Source organism: Antrostomus carolinensis, unplaced genomic scaffold (assembly GCF_000700745.2).
Source record: "Antrostomus carolinensis isolate BGI_N321 unplaced genomic scaffold, ASM70074v2 scaffold13114, whole genome shotgun sequence".
NCBI classification, from domain to species: Eukaryota; Metazoa; Chordata; class Aves; order Caprimulgiformes; family Caprimulgidae; genus Antrostomus; species Antrostomus carolinensis.
The window spans coordinates 70930-97694 of NW_010308779.1; the positions used below are offsets into that span (position 1 = coordinate 70930).

Consider the following 26765-nt stretch of genomic DNA (forward strand, 5'->3'; position numbering starts at 1 on the left):
ACATTTACTATCAGAACTAAGGTCTATGCACAATGAGCAGTCTGATGGTCTTACCAGTCACAACAAATGCTGAAAGCCTTTTGTTAGCCTCCCACCCTGTATTATAAGGGGCGGGGAAGGACAGTGAAATGGAGGGGGACTGGCAGGGCAGGTTCAGAATGTGTCTCCATGATAGTAGGAAGCAGTAATGAAGACTCAGTTTAAAATTCTCTTTTTGCTGTCTTAGGACAGGATTTAGCTCATTCCTGAGAGTAACCAAGGTGGCATGGCAAGGAAGTCGAGTCTGCTGTTTCTCAGGCAGCCCAGATGCTGGTTAGTAAATGGTGGTGTGACTTTCAACTCGACCTCTTAAATTCTAGCTAGAGACTTGCTGGCAGTGCTTTGTACTTGATATAAAATCCCCATTCACTCCTCAGGACAAATGTGCCCTACATTGATGTCGAATTTGAAGATGGTGCATGCAGAAATCATCATAGTAGTCAAATCGTGCAGTAGGAAGCTATTCTGACTTCCGTCTTGAAAAGTCATGGTCTTGGCAGCTACTAAGGAGAAGAAATGCACTGACAAACTGCTGCAATCTGGGATTTGATTACCCTTCCCAGCTGAGAAACCCATTTTACAAGTTATCCTATACATCCTTTCCAGTTGTTTTTTTTTGCCTCCTCATCATCTAACTGCTTCAGTCTCATCCAGATCAGTCTTTACAACTAAAATAATTCCTGACTGTGCATAACATCAAGCTGCTTGGTTAAGTGTCCATTAAATATGGGTGTTGGTTTTTAACGTACTCTAAGGCAAGTCCAAAAATGCTTGTCTTTGCTGTTGCACTACCTGAGTCAATGGTGTCTAGAGGAATTCTTCCATAATGGGAAAGCTTGGGAGGCTTTCCCTTAACCCTGTAACTCCTGGTTTTATAGTGCTGCTTGGGCCTTTGATCTCTGCACTCTTAATTGGCTTACAGAAAGGTTATTTACAGTAAACAAGAAAAGTATCTTGAACTTGTCATTTTAATAAACTGTCAGCTTCTCTAGAGGAATCCCAAATGGAAATAAACATATTTCATTTTGTTTTATAAATAAATTTTCAAAATGGTTTCCTAGACAACCTTGATGAAATGTCAACTTCATCTCAGATCTAAACCCACAGCATTGGTATTGTTATCCCCGTCCCTGCTGGGTAATTTGTACACTGCAGTAGTTTGTTTGGAAACATGCCTGTTGTTCTTTAAAATGTACTTAATGCTAGATTAGAGAACATGAGACTTTTTTTTTTTTTTTTTTTTTTTTTTTGGTCTCCTGTTTCCACCAGCTCATTTCTAAACCGTTTAAAATAAAAAGCTTGAGCATGTACGGTATTTAAAAAACCTTTCACATGATGTTTTTAAAACAGATCAATTTTGGCATTACAGTGTTAGGAATTCAGCCAAGGAAAATTCAACTCAGGATTGTATAGCTATAATGATAATGTATTATAGCCGTCTTTCTTGAAAATGATTGTAACAGTAGAGCTGAACCTAGTGAATTACATAATTTAGGAGCGTTTGCCAGGATGCTGTTTTAGGGGGATTACTGTAGTCTTTCCTTAACAAAAGCAAAGGAAAGAGGGATCGTATTATGAAGTACTTAAATGAGAGACAACAGTCTTTGCCGTTTATCTAAGATAACTTATTTGAGTAGAATAGAAGGTCATGTGTGTGCATGCCAGTTATCACACTTAACTACTTGGGAGAGTGCAGGGGGAGTACAAGAGAAAGATTTTTGCTTTTCCTCTCCTCTAACCTGAATTAAAAATACCTTGGCTGCTCATTGCTGACATCAAAACACATCCAGTCAGCCTGAAGTCAGTATTTGATGGTGCTTTTAATGTTTAAAAAATTAACAGTGTGACCTGTCTAATATAAATAATGGAAGGCCCAGAAAAGTAAAAGCTACTGCTGCTTCTCTTGGCAAAGCTCTAGGATGTTCAGGAGTTGTAAAGAATCTAAAAATCTGACAGCAAGGACTATGTGTTTTATTTTCACAGTCTTCAAAGTAGGTGTTGTACATATAATGTGCAATTATCTACTGATGTAACTGCTTCAAGGCTGACTGCAGGAACTGTGTTCCCACCACTCCTCCATCCATTCCACTTACCAGAGTCCCTTGATTTGAAGAATGAGACTGGGGGCAATTATTTTTGCAGCAGGCTGAGGTCCAGATTCAGGGTGGCATACAGTAGGTATCTAAAGTTCAGCACATATGTGCATTCCTCTGATTTCTTTATCTGCCTTGTGACTTTCCTGAGATCAAAGGGTGTGCCTCAGATCTGGAATCTGCTTGAGTGCTTTCCTGAGTAGGAAATGGGATAATTTCCTGAATAAGGGTCTTGGGAACACAAGTAAGTGAGTGTAGATGAAGTGTGGATGTTATTTGGGCAGAGAGGTGAACAGTATTGCTCAAAGAGTTCTTTCTGGAAGATATTTTTATAGACATTTGAGAAAATGTTTTGCTTCAGAATCATCATGAACTTGGAATTTGCAAACATTTAATAGCAGGCAGACGTGTTTTGTCCATGTGCCCAATTAAAAGATTGGTTGGATAATGACTTCTGTTTTCACTGGGTGGTTAGCTAAATCATGATGGGTACTAGAAAAGCATAAAATATATCGAGTTTTCATTAGTCACACAAGATCTGACAGGGGAAGAGATAAGCAAATTACCAGTCTCTTAGTTAATACCTGAGAAAAACATGTGAACATGTTCTGCTGATTGAAGCAATTGGTATTTGGAGTGAATGTTTCTATTGAATTTTAAGGTGCTTTTTAAAATCATGGTAACCTCCAAGAGGCTACCTTTTTTCCCATCGGTTTTCTACTCATCAAGCCAGGAACAAATATGATTAAAAATGGGGGGAAGGGAGGGAACAAGTCAGGAAGTGTAGAAAGAGATCAGCTCTATATGTGAAGTATTCTATTAAAACAATAATTAGCTTTGTTTTCTTATTGTCTCCTATGTCATCTCTGCAGCAAAACAACTAGAAAATCCTTTAAAGACAAACAGGCAGAAAGAGAGAAAATGAAAGTGGTTTTCCCCAAAGTGTTAACGTATATGAATAGATTGGAAGGGAACAGACATGTGAAAAGTCAAAACTGATGCCTTTGCTGTAAATATAGTCCTGAATCTGGACCTCAGCCTGCTGCAAAAATAATTGTAACCAAAACTAAAAATGTGGGGCACCATACTTGTTTGAAAGCAGCTAAATGGAGTGTCTCATAAGACTGTCTTTGGACATTATCTCTGTGGTTTTAAAACAACAAAAAAGGCTAATTAATGCTAGATTATATCCTTCTGGTCAAAATGAGGAAGTAGATAGGGAACGTAAATCCCAGGAGAAAGCTGTTAGGACCTGTCACATGAAAACTGAATCCATTTAGCTATCCCTAGAGAAGGCAACGCTTAAAGACTGATCATTACTACTTTAACATGGAAAATCTGGGGGGGCATAGGTGTGTGTATTTTTTACTCCCTAACCTCTGTTGCTGGTACTGACGAGATTTTTATAACCCCTGTGGCTTGAGCCGCTGCAGGAAAGTGTTTGCATTCAGCTTGGCTCAGTGCCGTACAGTCCATTTTAATCACTGTGCAGAGTGAAAGGATAACAGTTTTACTGTGGTGCTCTGTCTGAAAAGAGGGCTCTAAGCAAAAGCTGGTTATTCTTCAGAGGGATTTCATGATTCTTGCAGATATTTTTTAACAAAGCATAAAGCATACTGACACAGGCCTTTAATGGCTATCATAAAACATTCCCTCTTTAGTGTTTTCTTAGTATTCTAAAAACTAACTGAATTACCTTGTGTGTTCTGTTTAAATTCAGTCACTACGAAAATGTAATTAGTGTTAATATTCTGGAGATACGTTGGATGTTGGGAGTTTTCTGTGTGTGTCTGTCATCGGCTTTTGAAGAATGCTCATAGAGCGCTGCTGCTTTTCCTTGCATCATGGCACACCACTGAATCAAAGCCCGAAATGCAGGCTAGTGGTTATCCTGCTCTCTCCCTTTCATGGTGGTAAGCCCACAATTAAATTGCTGCATTGAATCCTCTGGCTGGCTGAGCTTTTTCTCTTATCCTATGATTCCGTGCTCTACCTCACTCTTTCTTCCTAGTACTTCCTCTCTGTTGTTTCTGTTTTGCTACAGTTGTTCAAACTGTTTCAGGTTTCTGCTGAAGGAAATAGCATGAAAGATCAATAATTGGAACCCCAAATAAATATTTGAGGAGAGGAGAGCTGTAGTTTAGTGTTTCCTTGACATTGCTCTGTGCCTCAGTTTTCCAGTAACTGTATTTACCCTTAGTTCTTCTGAATCTCTGTAACTTGCTGGCCTTTGACCCCTGTGTTTCAGTGTGTCTGATTTTGGTTAAAGTAACTTTTAGGGGTTTGTGTGCTGTGATAACCAACATGCAGGTTTGTCCCGGATTTTGGAATTTATTTTCTAATATGGCAGCAGCATGGTTTTCTATGTCTGGTAACATTTCCAGGCTTGCGCCCTTGTTATCCGGGAGCACTTATTTTTTCTGGGATCATTAGGGACAAATTCCTTTGCAGCCTGCATGTGGCCTGAGGCTCACCTGCTGTATTGCCTATACCAGTTGCAATTTGTTCCTTAACACCTTCTTGCAAATCTTTTCACTCTGTCCAAATTGCCTGCTCTGCTGTGTGCTGAAGCATGTGGTCTTAGGTTGGGGTCATTTCAATGGGTAGGAGATTGAAGCGGGAGGTGGTGAGTGGAGCATGGATCAGGGGAATTGCTCTGTGGATTAAAGGGGAGGATGTTTGACAATGCCTGGGTTGTGTTACCATCAATTAAATCCAATATTTACGAGTTCGCAGATGTGGATGAGAGCAGACTTGATAGTAAATGTAATCTGTGAATTTTGAAGCTTCTGTAAACCTATCAGAAGTGTTTAACTCCTTTTCCTGCCCATCAGTTTCTTTTTCTTTTGTTCCCTGCAGAAACCAGGTCCTTTGTTCAAACTGTCTTGCTTACCAAAGGGTGCTTGTTATTCTTGCCACACTCCTTGATTTCACTACCTTCATGTGCCTATGCCAAGATATACTTTAACCTAAACCTGTCTTTCTTTTTGCCTAACAGCTGTGTTCCTCTACAGCTTCACTGCTTGCACTTAAGCTGCGTTGATTCTGCTCTCTGTCCGTTGACCCTCACAGTGTCAGTAGTGATTAGGCCTTATGTGTGTTATGTCCTTCAGCCAGTGATTACTAGAGAAGCTGTATTTTAAAGGATTTATTGCACAAATCCATCTATGAAAGGCTAGCCAGCATTCCTTACCATTGCTTTAAACACCTACTTTTCTTGCCACCTCCATGCACCTGTACACCAGGATGGGCTGGAGAAACAACAGCACATGCTGATAGGATTATATGTCAAAATTGCTAGGCATCTGTAGCTTCTGCTGTGTGGCCCACTTAGGTTTTCCAGCAAATTGGTAAGTGTATGTTGAAATACATGACTGGAATTAATGTGTACAACCATAGTGGTTTATAGTTCACTTTATCACCCATTTCATAATGTCTAGACTTTGATGCTTTTAATTAGCTTAGATTAAATATCACAGTGGTAATACCCAGGCAAGCAGATCACCAATGTAAACAGTTACACGGATATTTTTAGAGAAATTACACACGCATATACATAATGATGTACATACATACCTATACATCTATGCATGTAAAATTTTTGGGAACACTTATGTTTCAAAGACTAACTGCTAAAAAAAACATTCTCTTTATTCTGGACTTCATGGCCATCTCATTGCTCTTGCAGCAGCATTGCATATCTAGACTTTGATGTTTTTTATGACACTCTTATTCACTAATTAACTTCATTAATTTTGCAATTAGTTAAGTTAATTAGTGGGTTAAAATGCTATATAAAACTTCAAAGCTTGCATTTTAATCATAGTTTGTATTAAAAATAATTATCACACAGTTAGAATCACAGAATCATAGAATGACTAGGATTGGAAGGGACCTTAAAGATCATCTAGTTCCAACCCCCCTACCATCAGCAGGGACACCTTCCACTAGACCAGGTTGCTCAAAGCCTCACTTGATTACTAAAGTCAGTCCAGTTACCTGAGACAGGGTCATGTGATATTAAACCCAGCTTTGTTCTGTATCTTTCCTAGCTAGTTAGTAGTATTTTTCACTAACAGGTACTGAGACTTTGTCTGGTATCTGAAAATGCAGCTACAGGGAAAAGCAGCAAATGAGACAAAAAAATAATAAAAAACAATTGATCATAGTATGGCTGAATGGAAGTTGGGTTTCAGTTTGGGTAAGTAGAGAAACAAGTTGGAAAAGGATAAGGTGAAAGTATTAAAGTTTGCTGTGACTGGTGATATATGTGGGAACATACTTGGCTATCAGCCTCCCCTCTGGTGAGCTGTTTCAGAAGAGGTGTGCTCCGGGCTCTACTGCCTGACTCTGTCAACCTGAACACAACCCATTGCATATACCTGAAGGGAAAGACACGGTAACAAAAAACCCACTTGCCTAAGTAAGGGCAGCAAAGTGAGGATGCTGGAAAATTAAAGCAAAGACCACAAAATCCATGACGCTGGAGTGGGTATTGGAATGTAGTAATATCAGTAATAGTAATGTAGTAATAATAGTAATAGAAGTAATAATAATAATAACAACAACAACAACAAAAAAAAGGCATAGTAGCAGCGTAGGCGTGGATGACCTCAGGAGCACAACTGGTATGCAAACGCTCCATATGTTGTCTATAGAGCAGCTGACAGTATTTCACACCATCTCCCTCAGTTTAATAAAAGTAATGTACCTGTGCCTATGGGTATATGTAAATGGATGCACTGTTTTAGACAGATGGGTGTTGCCTTACAATTAGAGCCATGCAGAAGGTTTGCTGTGTGGGAGCTCTTGGTTATGGTTTTTCTCCCTGAACTCATGGTCTCGGTGGCCTGCATTGAACTGCCTCTTCCTCTGGCACGGATGTTTCTTACACTCGGTCCTGTCACCTTGCTGGTGGGACCTCTCCCCCCCCATACCACTCAGTACTCACCAGGGTAGTCTGTTTTCATCCCTGTCACGTCAGAAGTTGTAGCACTCATTCATCTATTTTTGCCCTGCCAACCCTTCTGCTTCAAGCATACAATTTTATCTTAGAAAGCTCAGTGCTCCTAGCCCAAGCCTGAAGCAGTGCCCGAGTCCAAGCAGCTGCACTGGTACATCCATCTATAACATTGGCACCAGCCAACCAAGCAGCATTACTGCCTGGCCATTTCTCTGTGATGCATATTGTATCCATTTTTATAGTTTCTTTTATACTTTCAACAGACTTTATAACAGCAATAATGTCATTCAGATAATTATATCGTAATTGACCTTAGCGTTGAACATCCTTGGCTTTTACTGCAGTTTGCTTAATACTTCAGGATGGTCAATTATCTCGTAATTCCCACTTTGTTGGGAATTATTGTTTTAATTATTACAATCCAAATACTTCATTTTGGCATAGTAGTAAGGGTACACTGGGGAATGGTCATATTCCTGAATGCTTTAAAGAGTTACCAGCTTTATCATGTGGAAGGGCTTTTCATCCTGTTATCTCTAGTCATTACTTTTAACACTGATTTCTTTTAATTATCACTTAGTCTGCTCAGGCCAGGTCTTCATCTGCAGGAGCTAGCGTTTAGGGAGGGATTTGAGAGCAGTTGGATGACGGTGCAATCTGACTGTATTGATTTCTGCCATATTACAGTGTGAGTAATCTATGTTAATGCAAGTAACTTCCAGTGGAAGTCAAGGGTAAAATGGTGAATTTTCTTCTTTTTCTTAGCAATTTGATGTATTAATTATGACGAATAGACAGCAAGCTCAGTGATGTTTGCCCTAGTACTGGTTAGAATTTTACAGCTGCGTAGAGAAGCTTGTGTGACCCTCTTCACATTCATTTGATCTGTGCCTGTTGTTCTGGTACTCCCCAGGAGCAGCTCTCTGACCATGCTGGAGACAAAATGGAATGGTCCTTGTGGTGGGAGGTCTTTTCAGTTAGCACTGTGCTCAGCGCTGCCCAAAACAGAGACTGAAGCATAGCATGCCATGCTTTACAGCCTAGTGCAAAAGATACTGTGGGTCCAGCGTTGGAAACACAGTTCCCCTTCTTAAGCAAATTATGTGAACAAGGCAATGTGCTCAGCGTTTCTATAACTGTGTACATTCAACCTTTCTATAACTGTGTGCATGTTTTGTCAGCATTTTGTCTTGTATTCAACATGAATAAAAATATTATGCCTAAGCAGAATATGAAAAAAGGGTATGTTTTGCTAAAACAGAAACTAAATATAACCTACTTTCACCAAAGAGTATTTTTTCCTATGTCTGATCTAATTACTGTATGTGAGCAAATTCAGTGTTGGTTAGTAGGAAATGCTACTCTCTAGTAGATTAACATATTTTATTGAACAAAACAGCACTGTGAAAAGACTATTTCTCTATAAATTTTAATAGTTACTAAAATGAATACTCCAGCCCATTAAGTTACAGCCTGCCAAATCATAATTCTGAATCACTTAATTTGTCTAAGTAGCTATCCTATTCCAGCTTCTTAAAGGCAACTATTAGGAGAGCACCGATGATCAAGGAACAGGGCAGAGTCTGACAGTTAAATAGTGTGCTTCAATGGGGGTTTTCTTGCACAGTCTCAAATATAAGGACCTCTCCTGGTATGTAGTATGTGCAGGTATGTAGACTTGCACACTCAGGAACCAAGGTATGGGTGGGCACAGGATTATATATAGGAATCTAATGTCAGTGGAAACCACGAGGACATTGTTACATTCCAGTATTTGTCACTGAATATAGATCCTTACAAATGTTTACAGGCTTAAAAGCTATTGCAAACAATAGTGGGAACTCGGTGTGGGTAATGGTGTTGTCCCTCGCACACTGAAAATAGTAGGCGTTAGGTCCACAGGAAATTCTAGACCACAGCTTATTGGCTGTGTACATGATATATCCTTATTACTTAGCATAAGAGATAAACTTAGATCTGTCAGCACCAGAACCAGAGATCCCATGAAGTCAGAGACCTTTATGTGGCAGGTGCATTACACGTGGAAGGGAAAAGAAGCTAGTACCGCAAGGGTATTGTTTGACTGCTCTTGCAAGGAAGAGGGTAGGACAGTTAAAAGTTACAATGTTTAGATTTTCCTGTAGTAATTGACTCTTGAGGCAAAATAATGTTAGTCCTAATACTCTGGCCAAATTTCAGTTTAGGAAATTGGATTCTGCCAGCTGTTAATAGGTGAGTTGTTTCTGTTTTTCTACTAGTGTCAGGTGAGCTACTGCAGCAAGATCTTTTCATATTGGTATCAGGTCTGATCCATCTTTGAAGCAATTAAACCTTTAAGCAATGTGCATTAGCCCAATGCCCAATGTGGTACTCATCCTTTAAGTGCTAGTGATAATTAGCCACTTTATCATTCTAGTAGGGAGTTTTAATTTATTATTTTATTAAGCAGTGAAATAAAAGATTTAAATGGTATCTATAGCACATAGCTAACTAGATTGTGAAAAATTAAACTGTATGGGTTCAAATTTATGAAAATAAATATTTCTATTTAAATAAGTGCAGTAGTTTAATTCTTTAGACACCACTCTAATTTGTAGTTTACTAGTGATTATTTTTCTTAGTTTTAAAGCAAATTGCTTTCTGTAGTGTGAAGTTGAGAAATAATGAATTGAATTCACAGTACAAGCTCCTGCCTCCCAAATTGTAAATTAATATAAATGTAATAGGAGCATACTGTTAAAATATCTTGCAAAAGAATGTGCTGTATTGGCACAGTAAACACATTTTTCAAGCAATCAGTTCATTTAATGTTGCATTTCTACTTGGCCTTTGTTTTAAGAGCTTCTGTGTCTACTGGCACTGCTGTCTCTAATGTCTTAACATGTGTTGTCTCTTCAGAGCAAAAAATAATATGGTTAATTTGTGTCATTTATTATAACAGCTGATTAATGACCTGCTCTAAAGCTGAATCAGTGAACATATTTTAAGATGTATTTTCTCAGAATGGGAAATCCTTGTCTACTACTGTCAGGTAGAGAGAGGGAAGGCAGGCAAGTGGGAAGGACACAGGCTATGTTTAGCACTAGCTCTTTTGTAAAATGTTTATTTCCACTCAGTGTACTTAGAAGGTAATTAACAATTACCAATCAAAAAGATGGAAGATTTTTGCAAATTCCACCACTCATTAATCTGAGCTGATGTTGACAAGAACTGGAAATCTGAGAGAAGTGTAGAGAAGGACTTGAGTGTCCCAGGAGGGAGAAGTGCTCTCTCATGTGACTCAGGCAACAACCATAGCTTAACTCCTGTGGTGTTAACTGTTCTTAATCCTTACCAGAAGTTTGTAGTGTAATAAGCTAAGGAAAAGAAGAAATTGGTAACAGCAATGAACAGTAGTTGCACAATGTAGATGCTAATTTCTTGGTTTGTGTTCCTGATGGTAACTAGAAAATAAATGTATGGAGGTGTACACTGAAAACCCCAAAACCAAATTGCTGTGTAGTACAGTTCTATGTGGAATAACAGCTGTCCATAGTGCATGGAAGAAGAACCCCAAAACCAGTGTTTCTGGATAAGTGGGAGGATCTAAAATCTGGCAGTAAGGGCTTCTTTGATGTTTGTACCTCCCACCCCCTTATTTAAGAAGGGTAGAGATGGAAACAAGAGGATTTCAACTGAGAATTACTTCATCTTCATTCCTGTCAGCTCCAATTCTGCAGAATGTCTGAACACATCCTTACTTATGTACATTTAACCATTGACTTCAGTGTGTGAAATAGTTTAGCACATGCTTAAATGCTTTCTTGAACGAGGGCCAAAAGCTGCTGCTGCTAAAATAGATCCCCTTGCATCTTACAGTACTTCATTTTTTGTAAACCAAGATGGAGGCTCCATCAAGGTTTGGAAATATGGTAGGAGTCAATAAAAGTTGCCTGCCTTGTTTAAAGGAGTAGAGCAGAATTGTTAGATGACAGTGCATAAAGTACATACTAGTTTCTCTGCTGTCCTGTATGTGTGCTCTTCAATGATCATTACTAAGCGAGGGCTACGAAATGGCAAGAGACTCACTGAGCCACTGTGTTTTGTTTCTGTCTACTGCAAGCACAGCCTGTAACTGTAAAAGGTGACAAAATAAAATTATTTTAGGTGCTTTCCTCTGTCCTTTCCTGCTTCAGGACTGTTCAGAAGCTTGCTTCTTTCTTTGCTAGAGATCTTCATTCAAATGTTTGCTGAAATGTGACTTACCTTGAGCCACTTTGTTCTTCTTGATTTACACAGGCAAACACACACACATACACACCCAAAGCTTTCTTCTGTGAGTACTGATTTAACCCTGCATGTTTGTAGAGGAAACAAGCCAGAACCAGGCCAATGCACAGTATTCATAAAATGATATAAATTAGTGCTACATGCATCCTGTTGACATTGCAGATAGCAACTATGATCTGTTGACTGATCACCTTTATCTGTCTCTTGCAATCTATTGTGCGCTTTCAATACAAGACACTTGCTGGGTAGCTATCACTGTTTTAAAACCCAAAACTGCTATCTGTGAGAACAACTCCAAATCATATTATCAGGTTAAGTTGTATTGAGAGATAGTGACAAATGAACCACAGTTTTGAATGAACATCTACTGACGTTTTCTTCATCTCTTTTCTGACTGCAGAGCTCTTCTGTATCTCCCTCAGCCAGTTTCAGAACAGCAGAAAAGCACAGAAATTCAACAGATTATTCTTCAGATAGTAAAAAACAGAAAACAGAAGAGAAGGAAATAGCAGCTCGTTATGTGAGTGAATTGTCTGCCTTGTGCATTGTTGAACTTGTGTTCCTCTGTAATTTCATCTTATTCTTGCTGCATAACTAATTTTAAAATTGAGGATCACATTTTTAACAGGTTCTTACTGCATGCCTCCAACATCTGTGCTGGGTAGAACGTTTCAGTGTGTAGTATTGATAGTGCTTTTAACAATATATATACAGAGCATCTGGAAGGTGTGTGACAAGAGGACTGAGTGTTAGTAGACTTGGTAGATCTGGATTCTAGCTCGGCTTCCTTCTCAGTGCAGTGCAACTGTGGATGGGGATTTTCATCCTGGGTCCTTATTCACCAATGTGAAAACTGGGAAGAATGATATAGCTGTGGCATCCTGTCAAACAGAAGCCCTATAGGTGACCGAAATATTATAATTGTATTACCACGTAAAGTTTAGTAAAGTTAAATGTTGCATAGTTGTGAGCAGCCTTGCCTTTAGTTTTCCATAGTACTTAAGAGACTTTGAGATATTAAATAGATGCTTTTAACACGTGATTTGTCATTGCAGGACAGCGATGGTGAAAAGAGCGATGACAACTTGGTAGTTGATGTTTCCAATGAGGTATACACTGTGGTGGTTTTTCTACTTTACAGTGGTGGTGGTGGTGGGTGTGTCTTCAGTGGTTTCTGTGCATAATGGGTATATGGATAAGATGTTGTATGAAGGCCTTTGCCTTCATAAAGGAGCTTGAAATGCCTGAGGAAGTCTAGTCAGGCCATCTTTCTTCAGAAGGCAAATCAGATCTGTAACACTTTCTTCTACAAAGGACCTTTTTGTTTCTTGTATAAAGCAAAAGTCTGCTTGAGATATTTGAAGCCAGCACAAGACAGCAGATAGGAGGCAGCTTGTAATGGTATCTCTGGTTTCTGGCATTTTAGCCATAACTTCACTTCTGAACTTTACCAGGTCTGACAAGTACCTTAAACCTTTTCAGAGAAATGAAATTTACTTGCCTGTCTCAATATCCATAGATTTTTAACATTATTTTTCATGATGAATGGCATCAAATTTTAAAACTTTCTTAAAAAAAATAAAATCGTCTTTCATTATCCATCTTGATTTTTCAATTTTAACAGCTGAATCAATTGAGAACTGAAGGAAGATGTCACTTTTTTGACAAAGTGAGAATTGCTGAAGACAAGCCCTAGTGATTAGTAAGAAGTTTTTATATTAACCCCATGTTGCTCATGTTTAGGATCCTTCCTCTCCTCGGGGGAGCCCAGCACACTCTCCACGAGAGAACGGCTTGGACAAGACTCGACTGCTGAAGAAAGATGCACCAATTAGTCCAGCATCTATTGCATCCTCCAGCAGTACCCCTTCCTCCAAATCCAAAGAACTTAGCCTTGTAAGTGCTTTAAAATGCTCCTGACCCATGATCATATGCTGAAACTCATGCTTACCAGATTTCTGTCTGGACACAATTTGGATTTCCACAGTTATCAGTAAAGCACTATGAAGCATCAATTTAAAATTTGTCTAATTTATCTCTTTAAGAGAATTCAATAAAATAGTAAGGAGAAAGTCCGTAGTCCTTTTTTTTTGGGATGGGAAGAGGTTATTTTCACTGGTGGTGTGGGTAGATGATAGATGTGCTTTGCTGAGAGATGTTTTTCTCCTCCCCCATGTGAAAAACTGTCATTCTGGGAATAAATAAAAGTACACAGGGGTTCCTTGAGCTGTTTGTCTGTGCTGTGGTTTATAGCAAATTCAGTTTCCTGCTTCGATGTGATTTGATTGTTAGCTGTGTTTGAATTACCAGGCCACATACAACAACAATAATTTTTTTTTTCTATCTAAAAAGTAATCTGTCATTTACAAGAGCCTCCCTTGACTTGCATCACAAATCACAATGCAAAAAAAAAAAAAAAAAAAAAAAAAAAAGAGCTGCCTGCAAGTTGGAGGTGTTCTTTCCTTTCTTGTTTGTGACCGCAGTTAATCACCTTCCTGAGCTACACAGTAACTCCCCTCTCAGTTCTTCACAGGTCAGGGTATGCAATTATTTAAAGAAATAAAATAAATAAAAAGAAAGCTTAAAATGAAGGTAGTGCTCAGGAAAGGTGATGGAATGACAGGTTCAGGCCCAGGAGTCAGTGGTTTGTCTGATGAACAAGCTTGTCATGAGAGCAGCACTGCACAGTTCCTGACTTACACATATCACTGTCTCTGCCAGTGTTTCCAGCACCATGTTTGAGCATGAGTCGTTGGTCAGTTGTAGAGTTTTCTTCTGCTCTTATTGTCCACCTGTCAGTGGCTTCTCACAGAAACTCAGAACTGTAATGGGAGCACGTCCCCCATGAGCAGAGTGGGACGATTGACAGGTTTCACATATGCCGCCAATGTAATTGTCAGACGGCAATGATTTTCAGCCATTGACCCCATTCTGAATCATATGGTTGCCACCAACGAGGAGAGCTGTGAAGGCTGTAGTTAATTCCCAAAGCCATTCCATCTTTTTCAGTGTCTCTCCAGCTTCTTTTCATTGCCAGGGACTGTTGAAACCCAAGTCCAAAAGCTAAACATCACTAATCACGCACATGCTGGTTGTCATTGTCTCTTTCCAACCACTAGCTAAAAAAATTAAAATAACTAACAAACTGTCTTCCTTTTTTTTTTTTTTTTTTTTTTTGTGATTAGAATGAGAAGTCTACCACTCCTGTGTCTAAATCAAATACCCCAACTCCACGGACTGATGCCCCAACTCCAGGCAGCAACTCCACTCCCGGGCTGAGGCCAATGCCAGGCAAACCTCCAGGTGTGGACCCACTAGGTTAGTGTCTGTGTGTTTCAGTGGTGTGGTATGGTGGCCATTTGTCCCTAACTGGGTTCCCTTTAAATCTACTGTGACAAGGCAATATACTACTGCTGCTTAAACTGCATGCTGAGCTGGTTCTTCAACACTTTAATACAGCATTTAGGTTTTATATATATATATAAGATATATATATATCTTACTGTTTGCTAAACTCATATTTTATCTAATGTGTCTGGGCTGGCTGTGTCATTTCTCTCTCTTTTTTTCCCCTCAATAGCTTCAGGTTTAAGGACACCTATGGCAGTGCCGTGTCCTTATCCTACTACGTTTGGAATTGTGCCACATGCTGGTATGAATGGGGAGCTGACCAGCCCTGGAGCTGCCTATGCTGGTCTACACAATATTTCCCCTCAAATGAGTGCAGCAGCAGCAGCAGCAGCAGCGGCAGCAGCTTATGGGAGATCTCCGGTGGTAAGTGTTTGCCATTAGTGCGTTCAGTGTTGGGAGCAGTTTATATTAAGTGTAAGACCTGCAGGGTTAAATCTAGTTTGTAGTTTGGGGAGCATGTAATTTGGGGAATATGCTATGGACAACATAAATTAAATTATCTTCCTTTGCCTCATTCTATCTTTAATACATCTTTTTGTTTTGCAAAACTATAGGTTGGTTTTGATCCACACCATCACATGAGAGTCCCAGGCATCCCTCCCAGTCTCACAGGCATCCCAGGAGGAAAACCGTGAGTATCAAACATTCAACTTTAAAAGTCAATAATCTGTTAAAGTTGCATTCCCTTGCTGGCTCAAATTCCTCTCTGCTACTGAAAACTGTCTGAATAGAAATAAATATAGCTATTGGGGAAGGGCAGGGGAAACACTGTTTCTCTTAAAGTCACATTTGTAAATTTGTTTTGAAGACTAATAGCAGCCGGCAAGGACTGGGTGATATAAAGGAAACAGAAATAAATGGAAAAAGGAGCTGAACTTTCAGATGTTACATGCTGAATCTAACTAGTTGGCCTAATATGGAAATGCGAACTGGACTCTCAGCTTCCCAACTCTGCTGTACTCTACTTCTCAGTTAAAAAAAAATATATATTTCCTTGTCCACAAAAGCCTTGCAATTACTTGCGAACTTAGCTACTGTAAACAGCAATGAGCAGAGAAAGTAACACTGAAATGTTTTGCTTGTTTGAAAATACTGGAAGGACTTATTGTATCATAATGTTGAAATTAATCTTTGATGGAACTGACCATAAAAGGTGACCTGCTCTACCAGGCTGTGTTGCTGTGTCGGAAAAAGAGTTACACAGATATGAAGAAATCTCTGCTCACATCCCTCTTGAGTTAGAGCAGGGAAAAAATAAAACAGTGATGCAAACCATATTGATCCAGATTTTATTTAAGGGTCCTTCAGCTCCACTTCTTGCATGACATTTGTGTGAAACTATGACCAGCTAATACTGGAGAGTTTGAAGGGCAGGGGATGTTTGTGCCATTCCTTCTCTCACTCTCATATGCATGAAGTGTTTGTGGATGAGTCACACACTTGCATGTAAGTAAATGCATACACTTATCTGCCAGTGAACTTGCAGACACAGGATTATGAATATATCCTGGTGACAAGAGATCAGTCCTAGTGCCTGTAACTCCTTTTGTACTGTGTGACACAAATCATAAGCCATGTCCAGCTCTTTTGGACCTCACACGCTAGTTACCACTTCACACTGATTTTTCTTTTAGTTGCTGTGCCTTATTAGGTAGCTGTGTAAGGTGAGGATGGAAATGGGTGTGCAACAGCTTCCAGACCACATGCTTGCATTACAAATTCTGTGGGGCACAGATCTTCACCCTACACATGCAGCGGGCAGTTAGAAATGTCTTAACATAATGTTCAAATGTTCACTGGGTTCAAGTTCGTCCTTGGTGGAGTCAGGCGCATGGAAGGAAGGGTGACCGGCTCTACCAGGCTTTGCTTGCTGTGGTCTGAGAAACAGCCATACCAGGTGTGTGGAGATCTCCCTGCTCACATCTCACTCATGTTAGAGATGGAGGGAATAAAACATGAGGCAAACTGAAATCAAACAGTTCAATTCTGGTGCATCTCCAAGGCTTTTGAATGTTGTTCATGTATTGATGACTGTTTCAAACATTTATATGCAACTGTCATTTGTCTGCCATAGGGCTTGAAACCTTTGAAATCTGTGCTTATTTTAGCATGATTGCATTGATTTTTTTCTTCATCTTAAGTGTGGTACTGTTCACAGCTATCATTCAGTATTGTTGCTTTCTCATTTACTCTTCTTTTCCCTTTGAGCGAATTTTGTGTAAATTCTCTGCAGTGTTGAGTGTCCGTTGAAATGGAGTGAGCAGCGTGTGACACGTCAGGGATCTGACCCCTAATAACTCTCTTTTCACTTTGGAGATATATAAAAATGCTGAGGATTGTATAATATATAAATAGAAAAGGTAGCTAATGTGAAAAGAAGAAAAAAGTGCTTGCCAGGTGTTTATAGTGTCAGATATTTATAAGATATTTAGAGTACTTCAAATAAGCAACATGTGGTGTTAGTTCTCAGAGTGGAAAGAAAGACCCCATGCTCAACCACCACAAAACCAAACCAAGCAACAAAGCAACAGTTTAATCATACATGCTGATATGGAGTAATGAATAGAGTCAGAATAATGTAGTCATAGATCACTCCAGATCTAAGCTTTATTTATGTAATTGTTAAATATGTTCCCTGTGTACTTTTATAAGCATGCTAAAAACCTCTTTGCCTGATAAAAGTATCAGTCAGTGCTCAACATGGCTGTGCAGAGAGTGACTGCATACAGAAATCAGAAAAAGAAGATAAGGAAGTTCCACTTGTTTTGTTAGAGATTTCAGGTGACCATCATCTGCTTTTTTCAGTACCTTACTGCAGCAAACAGGAATTATGGAGATAAAGATGAAGATATTTCAGATTTCTACGGTGGTAATTGAACCCTAATTCTACTCATGTAGGCAGTTTGGTGCTTCTGACAACCACAGAAATCCATCATACCCTTTTTTCTGAATGTGTTTAATGTCAAAAAATGGAGAATGATGATATGATCTGTCACTCAGACCTGCCAGAACAAGAAATGGAGCACAGGATGAGAAGAGTGTGTAAAGATCTGGGAATAGGGCAGAAAGGTGAAAATGCAGTTGCATTTTGTCCCACTGAAAATTATTGTTCTAGTGTTAGTGCACTATAAATCTTAAATAAACTCAGTGGTTGAATTCAGAAGACTGCCTTCTTCAGTCACTTTGAAGCAACAATTAAGGAAGTGATCTTCCTAAGTATTCTAATAAAATGATTTATTTTTTGTGAACTCTTCTCATTCCACCATTGTAACAATGGATTTTTCATCAGTACTGTGATGATTTTTTAAGGTCTAAGGAAATTAAAGCCTTCCATTAAGTGTACCTTGGTATGTATAGGTGGACCCTCTTATAAAGTTTGTGCTCTTATAATAGATGTGATGTGTCAGGTAGCATTTCAGAACAAGACAATTTCACAACCTAACTATTCTGCCTGGAAAGTATTTTGAGATGAAGCTGTTGATAGGTTATTCACAGGTGGCATAACTGGCAGTCACACAACACATTCTTTCTCAGCAAGAGCCCTGATTCTGGCAAGAGAAATTGGGATTTGTAGTTGTTATGTCAGGTCCACATACACGGGGTGGGGAAATAAAGGAGGAAAAAAAAAAAAAAAAGAAAAGAAAAAAGACAGCAAGCCCAAAAGAAGGAAAAAAATTCCAGTGCATTTTTGCTGGTCTGTCATTTCAGATATCAGCAACCATGCCTTGAGGACTTAACTTCTTGATGGTGGAGGTTTCACTGCACCCTTATGTACAGTGCTGGGCAGTTTTGCTCAAGGGGTGTGGGATCCATGGTGAGTTTGGGACAGCTTGGCAGCAGTCCAGATGAAGTTTGCATATTAGAGTCAGTAAGGGAGCAACTAAATGTCCCCTGGCACTCAGCTACCCACCATGCTCTGCAGCTGCCAGCCAACTGTTTCTGTCTTCCTGTGAGCCCTGACCTGATCTTCCTTCCCTTCTCTGCATGCAGTGGTCTCCATGTGCCCTAAGTTTAAGAGTAGCATCACGCACCCTTGCTTGTGCCAGAAATAATAATGAGTTGTAAAAGCTCATTTGATTTTTAGACCGTGCTTGACTTTCCACATTAAGAGTACTTAAGTTTATGCTTTGAGGGCCGTACTATAGATAAATAATTTCTTCCTCACTTAATTAAAAATAATGCAAAAGTTGCTGAGTGCACAATCTGAATGCCTGCAGTGGAACTACACCTTTATTTCTGTTTTCTTAAATAGACTTGAAGAAAAACTTCTTAAATCACCCCCTATCTATTCTTTCACCTTAGAGCCTACTCATTTCATGTAAGTGCAGATGGTCAGATGCAGCCGGTTCCTTTCCCTCCTGATGCCCTCATCGGTCCAGGAATCCCTCGTCATGCCCGTCAGATCAACACTCTGAACCACGGGGAAGTTGTGTGTGCAGTCACCATCAGCAACCCCACAAGACACGTGTACACGGGTGGGAAGGGGTGTGTCAAAGTCTGGGACATCAGCCACCCTGGCAACAAGAGCCCTGTATCTCAGCTGGACTGCCTGGTAGGTGAACAGCGGCATACGACAGTGGAAGGAGATAGCAGGATGTGTTATGATTGAAATTATACCATCAAGGTACAAAAAACAGCGGCTATTTGAGTGCTGTCATTGGTGTGAAAGCTTGATACTTCATTTGTAATTTTGTTGTTTCTTTTAGAACTGAGTTTAAAATGCATTCATTGTCGTAGTTGTGGTTTTTTCCCCCCTCAATGAATCAAAACATCTTTAGTGTCCTAATATTGTACTGGTAGGGGGAGAGATCAAAGACGGCACAGCAAATATTGTTTATAAACTTTGACATTTGTTGGCAATCTTAAAACTTGATATCCTATCTTGCTAAAAATTGCTGTCTTGCAGCTGTGTTCTCCAAGAATATTTGAATATTGTGTCATGTATTTTTGTGTATGTGTGTGAATGCATTGCCCTGTCTTAATGTGACAATTAAAAATATCCCTGAGTGTTATTCACAAACTGTTTGAATGTGCTAACAAGTTGAACCATTGCTAGTAGCTTTTCTCATGTCATTTACCAGTTCTTGGTAAGACATTGCTTCTTGTTACAGAGGCAGTAAAATGAGAACTGTGCAGCACATGTAGACATATAATGAATTGCTACACAAGTTGCTAGACAAATGAAGAAAATTGCCCAAATATTTTCCTCTGACATCTCCTAGATGGTGGCAGCAAGTCTCAGTGGAACAGAGGGGAGGGGAGTGTGCGGGGAATTTAGTATTCCCCCATGCCGAGAGGTTAATGTGCTGAAATAAACAGAGTATGAAAATGTAACTTTCTACATAAGCTGTCGAATGTAGCTATCTTGAATTGTTTTGGGCTGGGTTCAGGTCTTTGCATTTTGATGCTAATTAAGATTAAATATCTCTCACTACTGAATTTTGTAGATCAGGTTTAAGTACTTCCCTAATGTCATGTAATTTTCTGGCATTAATACACTTTATCATTGTCATAAGTATAAATGGCTCATTAAAACCAGGAGGGAATACAATACTTTTATGGATTTCTGCTCTCATGTTAATGCCGTTTTCCTTTCCTCGTGAGTAATCTCTTGATGGCTTCTGTCTCCACAGAACAGAGATAACTACATCCGTTCCTGCAGATTACTCCCTGACGGCCGCACCCTGATTGTCGGTGGGGAAGCCAGCACGTTATCCATTTGGGACCTGGCAGCTCCAACTCCTCGCATCAAAGCAGAGCTGACATCTTCTGCTCCAGCTTGCTATGCCCTAGCTATCAGCCCTGATTCCAAGGTCTGCTTCTCTTGCTGTAGCGATGGGAACATTGCAGTGTGGGATCTGCATAACCAGACTTTAGTAAGGTAGGTTGACAGAACTGGATCGTCAAGTTGTGAAGAATTAATTAGACACGGCCTTATTTGCTCTTCTGCATACATTTACTGTTTTCTCCATGGTGTCTGCATAGCTACTTCCAGTATTTCATTGCTCGGCAATAGCCGTGGTAATAACTTGACAAAAGTCTATATAACTATTTGTTGGTTTTGAGATTTCCATAATTCCAGGCCTGTTGAGCAGCCCATAACTATAATTTCCTAAGATCAACTGGTGTTGACACTGCTGTAGGTTCTTTGAACAGATGGTTTTCTTTGGTTCCATGCCATACACTGTGCTCATACTCCAATCTCTTTAATCAGTGCTCCAGCAAATATGTCTTGGGTAAAGATGTGTGTAAATCAGTGCATTGCAAACTTAGCATCTTAGGAGTTTGGGTTGGTGCTGGACACTAGTGTGCTATAAGCTCGGAGGCAGTCATACAGAGCTTCTCTGTGCACTGCACTGTGTGTATTTTGTTATATGTAATGTATCAGTATTACATGTAAAGGTAGGCTTTTACTCCCTCGTGTTCCCATTTACACTGCTTTTTTTTTTTCCAGCTTCACTGAGGACCTGCAGATTCCTCTTAAACTAAGTGAATTTTGACAATCATGCTACATTCCTTGGTGGGGACTTGGGTACTTTCAGTCAAATAGTTGCTATCACACAGTCGGCAGCAAAGGTCCTGAGAGTATCTAACTCATAAAATTTGCTTTTTGAAATCAAATTAGTGCTTGGCTGTCTGGCCTGATTGCTTCATCAATTTATCACAAAACTCACGTGGTCGTCCCAGAGTTATATATTAACCTCAGATTGCTGTTGGAATTTATGTTACTGTTGTCTTTGATGGCTGTGTGTCAGGGACTAAAAGAAAAAGGAGGTATTTTATATAAATGCTTAGAACCAACTCTTTCCAGTACGAGAATGTGTGTATCTTCTTTTAATATTTTCAGGCAATTTCAGGGCCACACAGATGGAGCAAGCTGTATTGACATTTCTAATGATGGCACCAAACTATGGACGGGAGGCTTGGACAATACAGTCAGATCCTGGGATCTCAGAGAAGGGAGACAGCTACAGCAACATGACTTCACATCACAGGTTCAATCTCAGAAGCTTTGGCATGTTAAGAAAAATCTGTCATGGTCTTCTAAAACAAACACTTCTGGTTTTTGGTGGTTGTTTTTTTGTTTGTTTTGTTTTTTTTTAAAAAAAAGTAGGCTCAATGACAACTCCAAATAATTTTTCACTTAGTCTCACACTTTTTTTTTTTTTTTTAATGCGTCAACTAAACATCTTTGTTGATGATGACTATTTCACATATTAGTACTTCTCCCATGAGAGTAGGAAAGAACCCTTTTTATAAAAGAATCGCCAGATTTAAGTGTTCCTGTGTGTAATCTGTTCCTGTTTCTTTAGACTCTTGGTCAAAAATACTTATGAAAATATTTTTAAATGCTGTCAAGATAAGCTAGGACTTTAACTTTTATAGCTTGATTCAGTGCTTTACTATTACAGTTTTAATTGAGCTTTGTTTACAGGAACTAATTTATCTTGATTAGTATAGTAATCGGATTATCATGTTTTTAGAACTGTAATACACCAAAATGTGTTTTTGCATAGTGTTAACAGTGTAGCAAGAGTTGGTTTTGAATATCTCAAGTTCATTCCTTTACTGATTGAAGCATGTGCTTTGCTAATTCCAGATCTTCTCACTGGGCTATTGTCCAACTGGTGAGTGGTTGGCAGTAGGAATGGAGAACAGCAACGTCGAGGTGCTGCATGTTACTAAGCCGGACAAGTATCAACTGCATCTTCATGAGAGCTGTGTGTTGTCACTCAAATTTGCTCACTGTGGTAAGCAAATTTTTCTTGGCCAATAATTTCCCTCCTGAGAAATTTGCTCAAGATTACCTTTAAATTAAAGTAGGACTATAGTTAAAAATTAGATCTTAAATTTAAGTATTAAAATTATTTTAAGAATTCTATATGACTGTTTTTTGTGTGAACAGCTTATGTTGTGCTCAGACATCATAGTGCAACCAGATGAAAATGTCACTGTTCTTTGGATATATTTTCCATTAATGTGTGAATGCATTGTTTTTGTAATTAATCTCTTTCTTGGGGTGCATAACCTGAGAGCAAAGTGCAACAAAAACATTTATGATTAAGTAACATTCAAGATTTAAACCATCTGTTGCAGGCAAATGGTTTGTAAGCACTGGAAAAGATAATCTTCTTAATGCCTGGAGAACACCTTATGGAGCCAGTATATTCCAGGTAATAATCTCCTAAAAGCTATTTTCCACATTTATTATAGTACACTTCTCAGAGTCTGTCATTAGCTTAAGGAGTTTTTAAATGGAAATTCTTGGCTAGTTACTATGTTCCTTTAAAAATTTGTCTATAATTAGAGGGATACACTTTTGTCCTTTATAACATTTGAGTAATTTAGCTCTTACAATAAAGTTGCCCTTTAATCCAAAATTGTTTTTAATACCCTTCTTTCTCACCTTCTTGTGTGTATTGCTGTAATACAGCACCCAAGTCATGTTGTTTGGTCAGCATCCAACTGAAGGTTGAAAATGTAGCTAAAACAGTAAAAGTCATATTCAATACATGTATTTCTCTGGGATGAGATGCATAAAGTCAGTGGATTGGACAAGGAGACTCCTCAGCTGAAGACTGTATCCTTATGGAGGAGCCCTGTGAAGTGTAACTGGAAGTTGTAGCCTTTCTGTATGCCCGATTTTAATCACTCTATGCCAAATTTTAATGGCACTTTAGTGCTATTAAAGAAAAGTGGGATTTTTGGCACGTCCTTCTCTTCATTCATCTACAGATACCTCTAGGGCAGGAATTTTTTGAATTAATTTAACTGGTGTTTTGGTTTAAATGGTCAGGTCTCACCTGTGCTGATACCTGCCGTGTTTCCACCTTTGGGGACAGTACAGTTTGCCTTGACGTGAGGAAGCTGAGGTCTGAGTTTTCTTAGTGGCAGCTGTTCCACTCTGGAACCACCCCCAACAGAAAGCACAAATCATCCTAATAAGAACACATCTCCCTTAAAAGTGATGTTAAAACCCTAGTGCAGCTTTCTTAATGAGGGGTAGAGAAAGAAATCTCCTGTGTGGTGCTGCAGAGGTTTCTTGACAAAAACTTTGCATGATTGGGAAGTGTTTAGCTCTTGCAGCAACAGGCAAAAAAGAATGTGTACATGCCTTATGTAAAGAAAATGTGCACTAAAACAGCAAGTAGAATGTGATAATATGTACACATCATCTCAGAGAAGACAGAAAAGCTGGGAGAGACAAAGCTACTGCATCCTGGTGTATCATGTCTCCCATTCACCTGCTGTACACTGTTGTGCATCCTATTCCACCACATTATCTTTTCATATTTGCATTCTCCCTGATAATGTAAATTTCTTTGTGCAAGGCTTTTGTCTTCTGTATTGGAGAAATAGTGAGAGGAGATACAATTACTTCTGTGAAGTCTCCTCGTTTCATACCTGTGGGTAGGTAGGGCTTTGTAGTGTTGCTCTGTATGTCTTTCTTGTTTACAACAAAAAAGGGAGAAGAATAAGAAGATGGCTTTTTATTAATTTTTATACAAAAGCTAGCATAGAAAATACTAATAAATGCTCACTGCTTGTAAAGTGTACAAAGAAGACTACTTATTTTGTTTGATTCATAGATTATGTCTAGGTCTGTAACATTAACTTCCCTTTCCACTGCTGTTTTTTTTGCTGCCATAGAACTTTAGGTGGAACGAGTTTGGAGAGAGTCTTGTAAGAAAAGCTGCCACTATAGTACTGATATCTAAATGAACTTTCAGTATCTTCCCTCTCTATAAACTTGTCCAGTTGATCTTCAGACCCTTCTGGATTGAAGGATTGGAAAGATGTAATTTTCTTTTTTCTTTTTTCTTTTTTTTTTCCCTTTCTTTCTTGTAGTCCAAAGAATCCTCATCTGTGCTTAGCTGTGATATCTCTGTGGATGACAAATACATTGTTACTGGCTCTGGGGACAAGAAAGCTACAGTCTACGAAGTTATTTATTAGAAACAAATCTGAATGCAGACAGAACTCCTTCTCCTAGCACTTTGCTGTATTTTTTTTTTTTTTAATTTCTAAACTGAGAACTTAAATGCTCACCACAGTTGTGGAATTTATTTTTACCTTCTTCAGTTTCATTGATTTGTGAATGCTCATAAGAATTTGTGATACCAAATTTTCAGATATCTACTTGGAAGAAGATGGAATAAGCATAGTTAACAGTGAATTTGACTCTTTAATTATGTATTATAGCTGTAATGTATTTATTTTGTTTAAAGAAGGCTTTCTAACAATGAACTGACTAAATAAAGCTGTCTGGCCCGGCTTTAGTTTGAAAGGTGCATTGTATACTTTATGTTTTCACAGGCAGATGAATTGGGGATCTTGGGAGAAGGATGTTCAGGAGATAGTCAAAAGTTACACTAAATAGACTTGTAGTTTCTATTTAAAAAAATAAACTTTGTTATATTTTTTAGTCCTGTTCTTGGATAAGACCTCTAAGTGTTATTACAGTATAATTATTTGGTGGGAAGATGCTGTATCTTAACTATTTTAGACAGTCTTGGAAACTTAGGAAGTTGCAAATTGTAGCCAGTAATCTACATGCCTGTAATGAATGGCAAATTCAGTTCACATCTAAATTAAATTCACTTTAAGTAAGAATGTGCTAATTTATATATTTGCAATGTTAATATAGCATCTTGTGTACAGATTTGTTCTCAATGCTTTTCTGTTGATAAACATAAAGCATTTTGGTGTCAAGCTAGGTTTTTTAATATAAACACCTCTCTTTGTTATATTGTAGAGAGTACAATAAGTTGCCTCAAAGAATCACCTTTGTTACTTCTGGAAACTTTTGCAATGTTTCCTTGAAAATGGGGATATGTGTCTTTGGGCAATTTTTCAGTTACAAGAGATTATGAAAAATATTTGATATGTTCTTTGGAAACTGCACTGAAATAAGAATTGATGCCTACCAATATACAACTACAAAAGCAATGACCTCCAAGGTAGGATTTACAAGAGTACTCATTCCGACATACAAAAAGGAATGGATTCTCACTGGGATAAGGACTTGCTTTGTTCCCCAGCAGTTCAATCCAAGTCTTGATTGGATGTCCCTAAAACAGACGCAGACTGAGCCATTGTGCCAGAGACAACGTGTTATCTTTTTATGTTGTTGTTGTTGCTGTTAAACTATGATCTGTGACTTTTTTTTTTTTTTTTTGAATGCTTTAAAAAAAATCTTTAAGTCTGTGGATCTGCTGATGTACAGTGCCTTTGCTGCTATGGATCAAAATCAAAAGACCCGTGTAGATAAATCTTATTGTATAAGTAGAAAATGACTTAATTTCATACTAGAAATGGATTGATGCTGCAAGTTAAAATGGACTGTTCATTGAAGTTCCAAATGTGGTAGCAAAAAATGGTGTCTTAAGTGCTTAGTGTTTGATGTCATTAACAGTTTCGTAATACTCTACATTGTAGAAAGATTTTGATACTAAACTGTGTCATTGTACATAGTTCTGATGCATTGTATTGACCACCAGTACTTCTATAATGGTAGATTATTGTTTGTGCATTCAGACTTTTAAGCATTAAACATAAGTAACTTCTAAGGTGCATTTTCTTTTTTTTTTTTCTTTTTTTTTTTCCCCTCCTCCTTTATTCTATTTGCTTGTGATTGATTATCTTAGTTGTGTGTGCAGAATACTGTCAGTAAGGACAACAGGCATTCAGTCGCAGAGCATGCCACTACAGATACTTTGTGGTTTTGTCACTGAGAGACAATGTAGAGTTTCACAAAATTTCTCTGAACTAGCAAAATCAATGAATTTATAGTTTCCCAAATTATTTGACTGCTGTGGTTCTGAACTCTTGGAGGCATCAGCCACAAGACTTTGGCTATGTCACCTAGGAGTTTACCACCTCCCATTTGTGTAGTTTCCAATCTGATACAAAGCTTTACCTTATCCCTTACTTTTGAGAGAGTGTAACTGGGGACGATTCCTGCTCCCTTGCCTGCTGAAGTACACAGA

General features: G+C 38.7%; 1 protein-coding gene across 1 annotated transcript in view; it reads left to right on the plus strand.

The window, feature by feature from the left end:
• The window catches only part of LOC104523348 (TLE family member 4, transcriptional corepressor), a gene marked incomplete at its 5' end in the record, with an annotated part of 96523 nt that extends 70172 nt beyond the window's left edge, over positions 1–26351 (plus strand). Inside the window, 12 exons of the mRNA XM_029084475.1 lie at positions 11765–11884; positions 12420–12473; positions 13108–13260; positions 14550–14682; positions 14945–15138; positions 15330–15406; positions 19078–19327; positions 20409–20656; positions 21623–21770; positions 22376–22526; positions 22873–22949; positions 24625–26351. Of these exons, the coding sequence (XP_028940308.1) occupies positions 11765–11884; positions 12420–12473; positions 13108–13260; positions 14550–14682; positions 14945–15138; positions 15330–15406; positions 19078–19327; positions 20409–20656; positions 21623–21770; positions 22376–22526; positions 22873–22949; positions 24625–24732 (1713 nt within the window). The remainder of the gene's footprint in view (positions 1–11764; positions 11885–12419; positions 12474–13107; positions 13261–14549; positions 14683–14944; positions 15139–15329; positions 15407–19077; positions 19328–20408; positions 20657–21622; positions 21771–22375; positions 22527–22872; positions 22950–24624) is intronic.
• Positions 26352–26765: the final 414 nt, after the last annotated feature.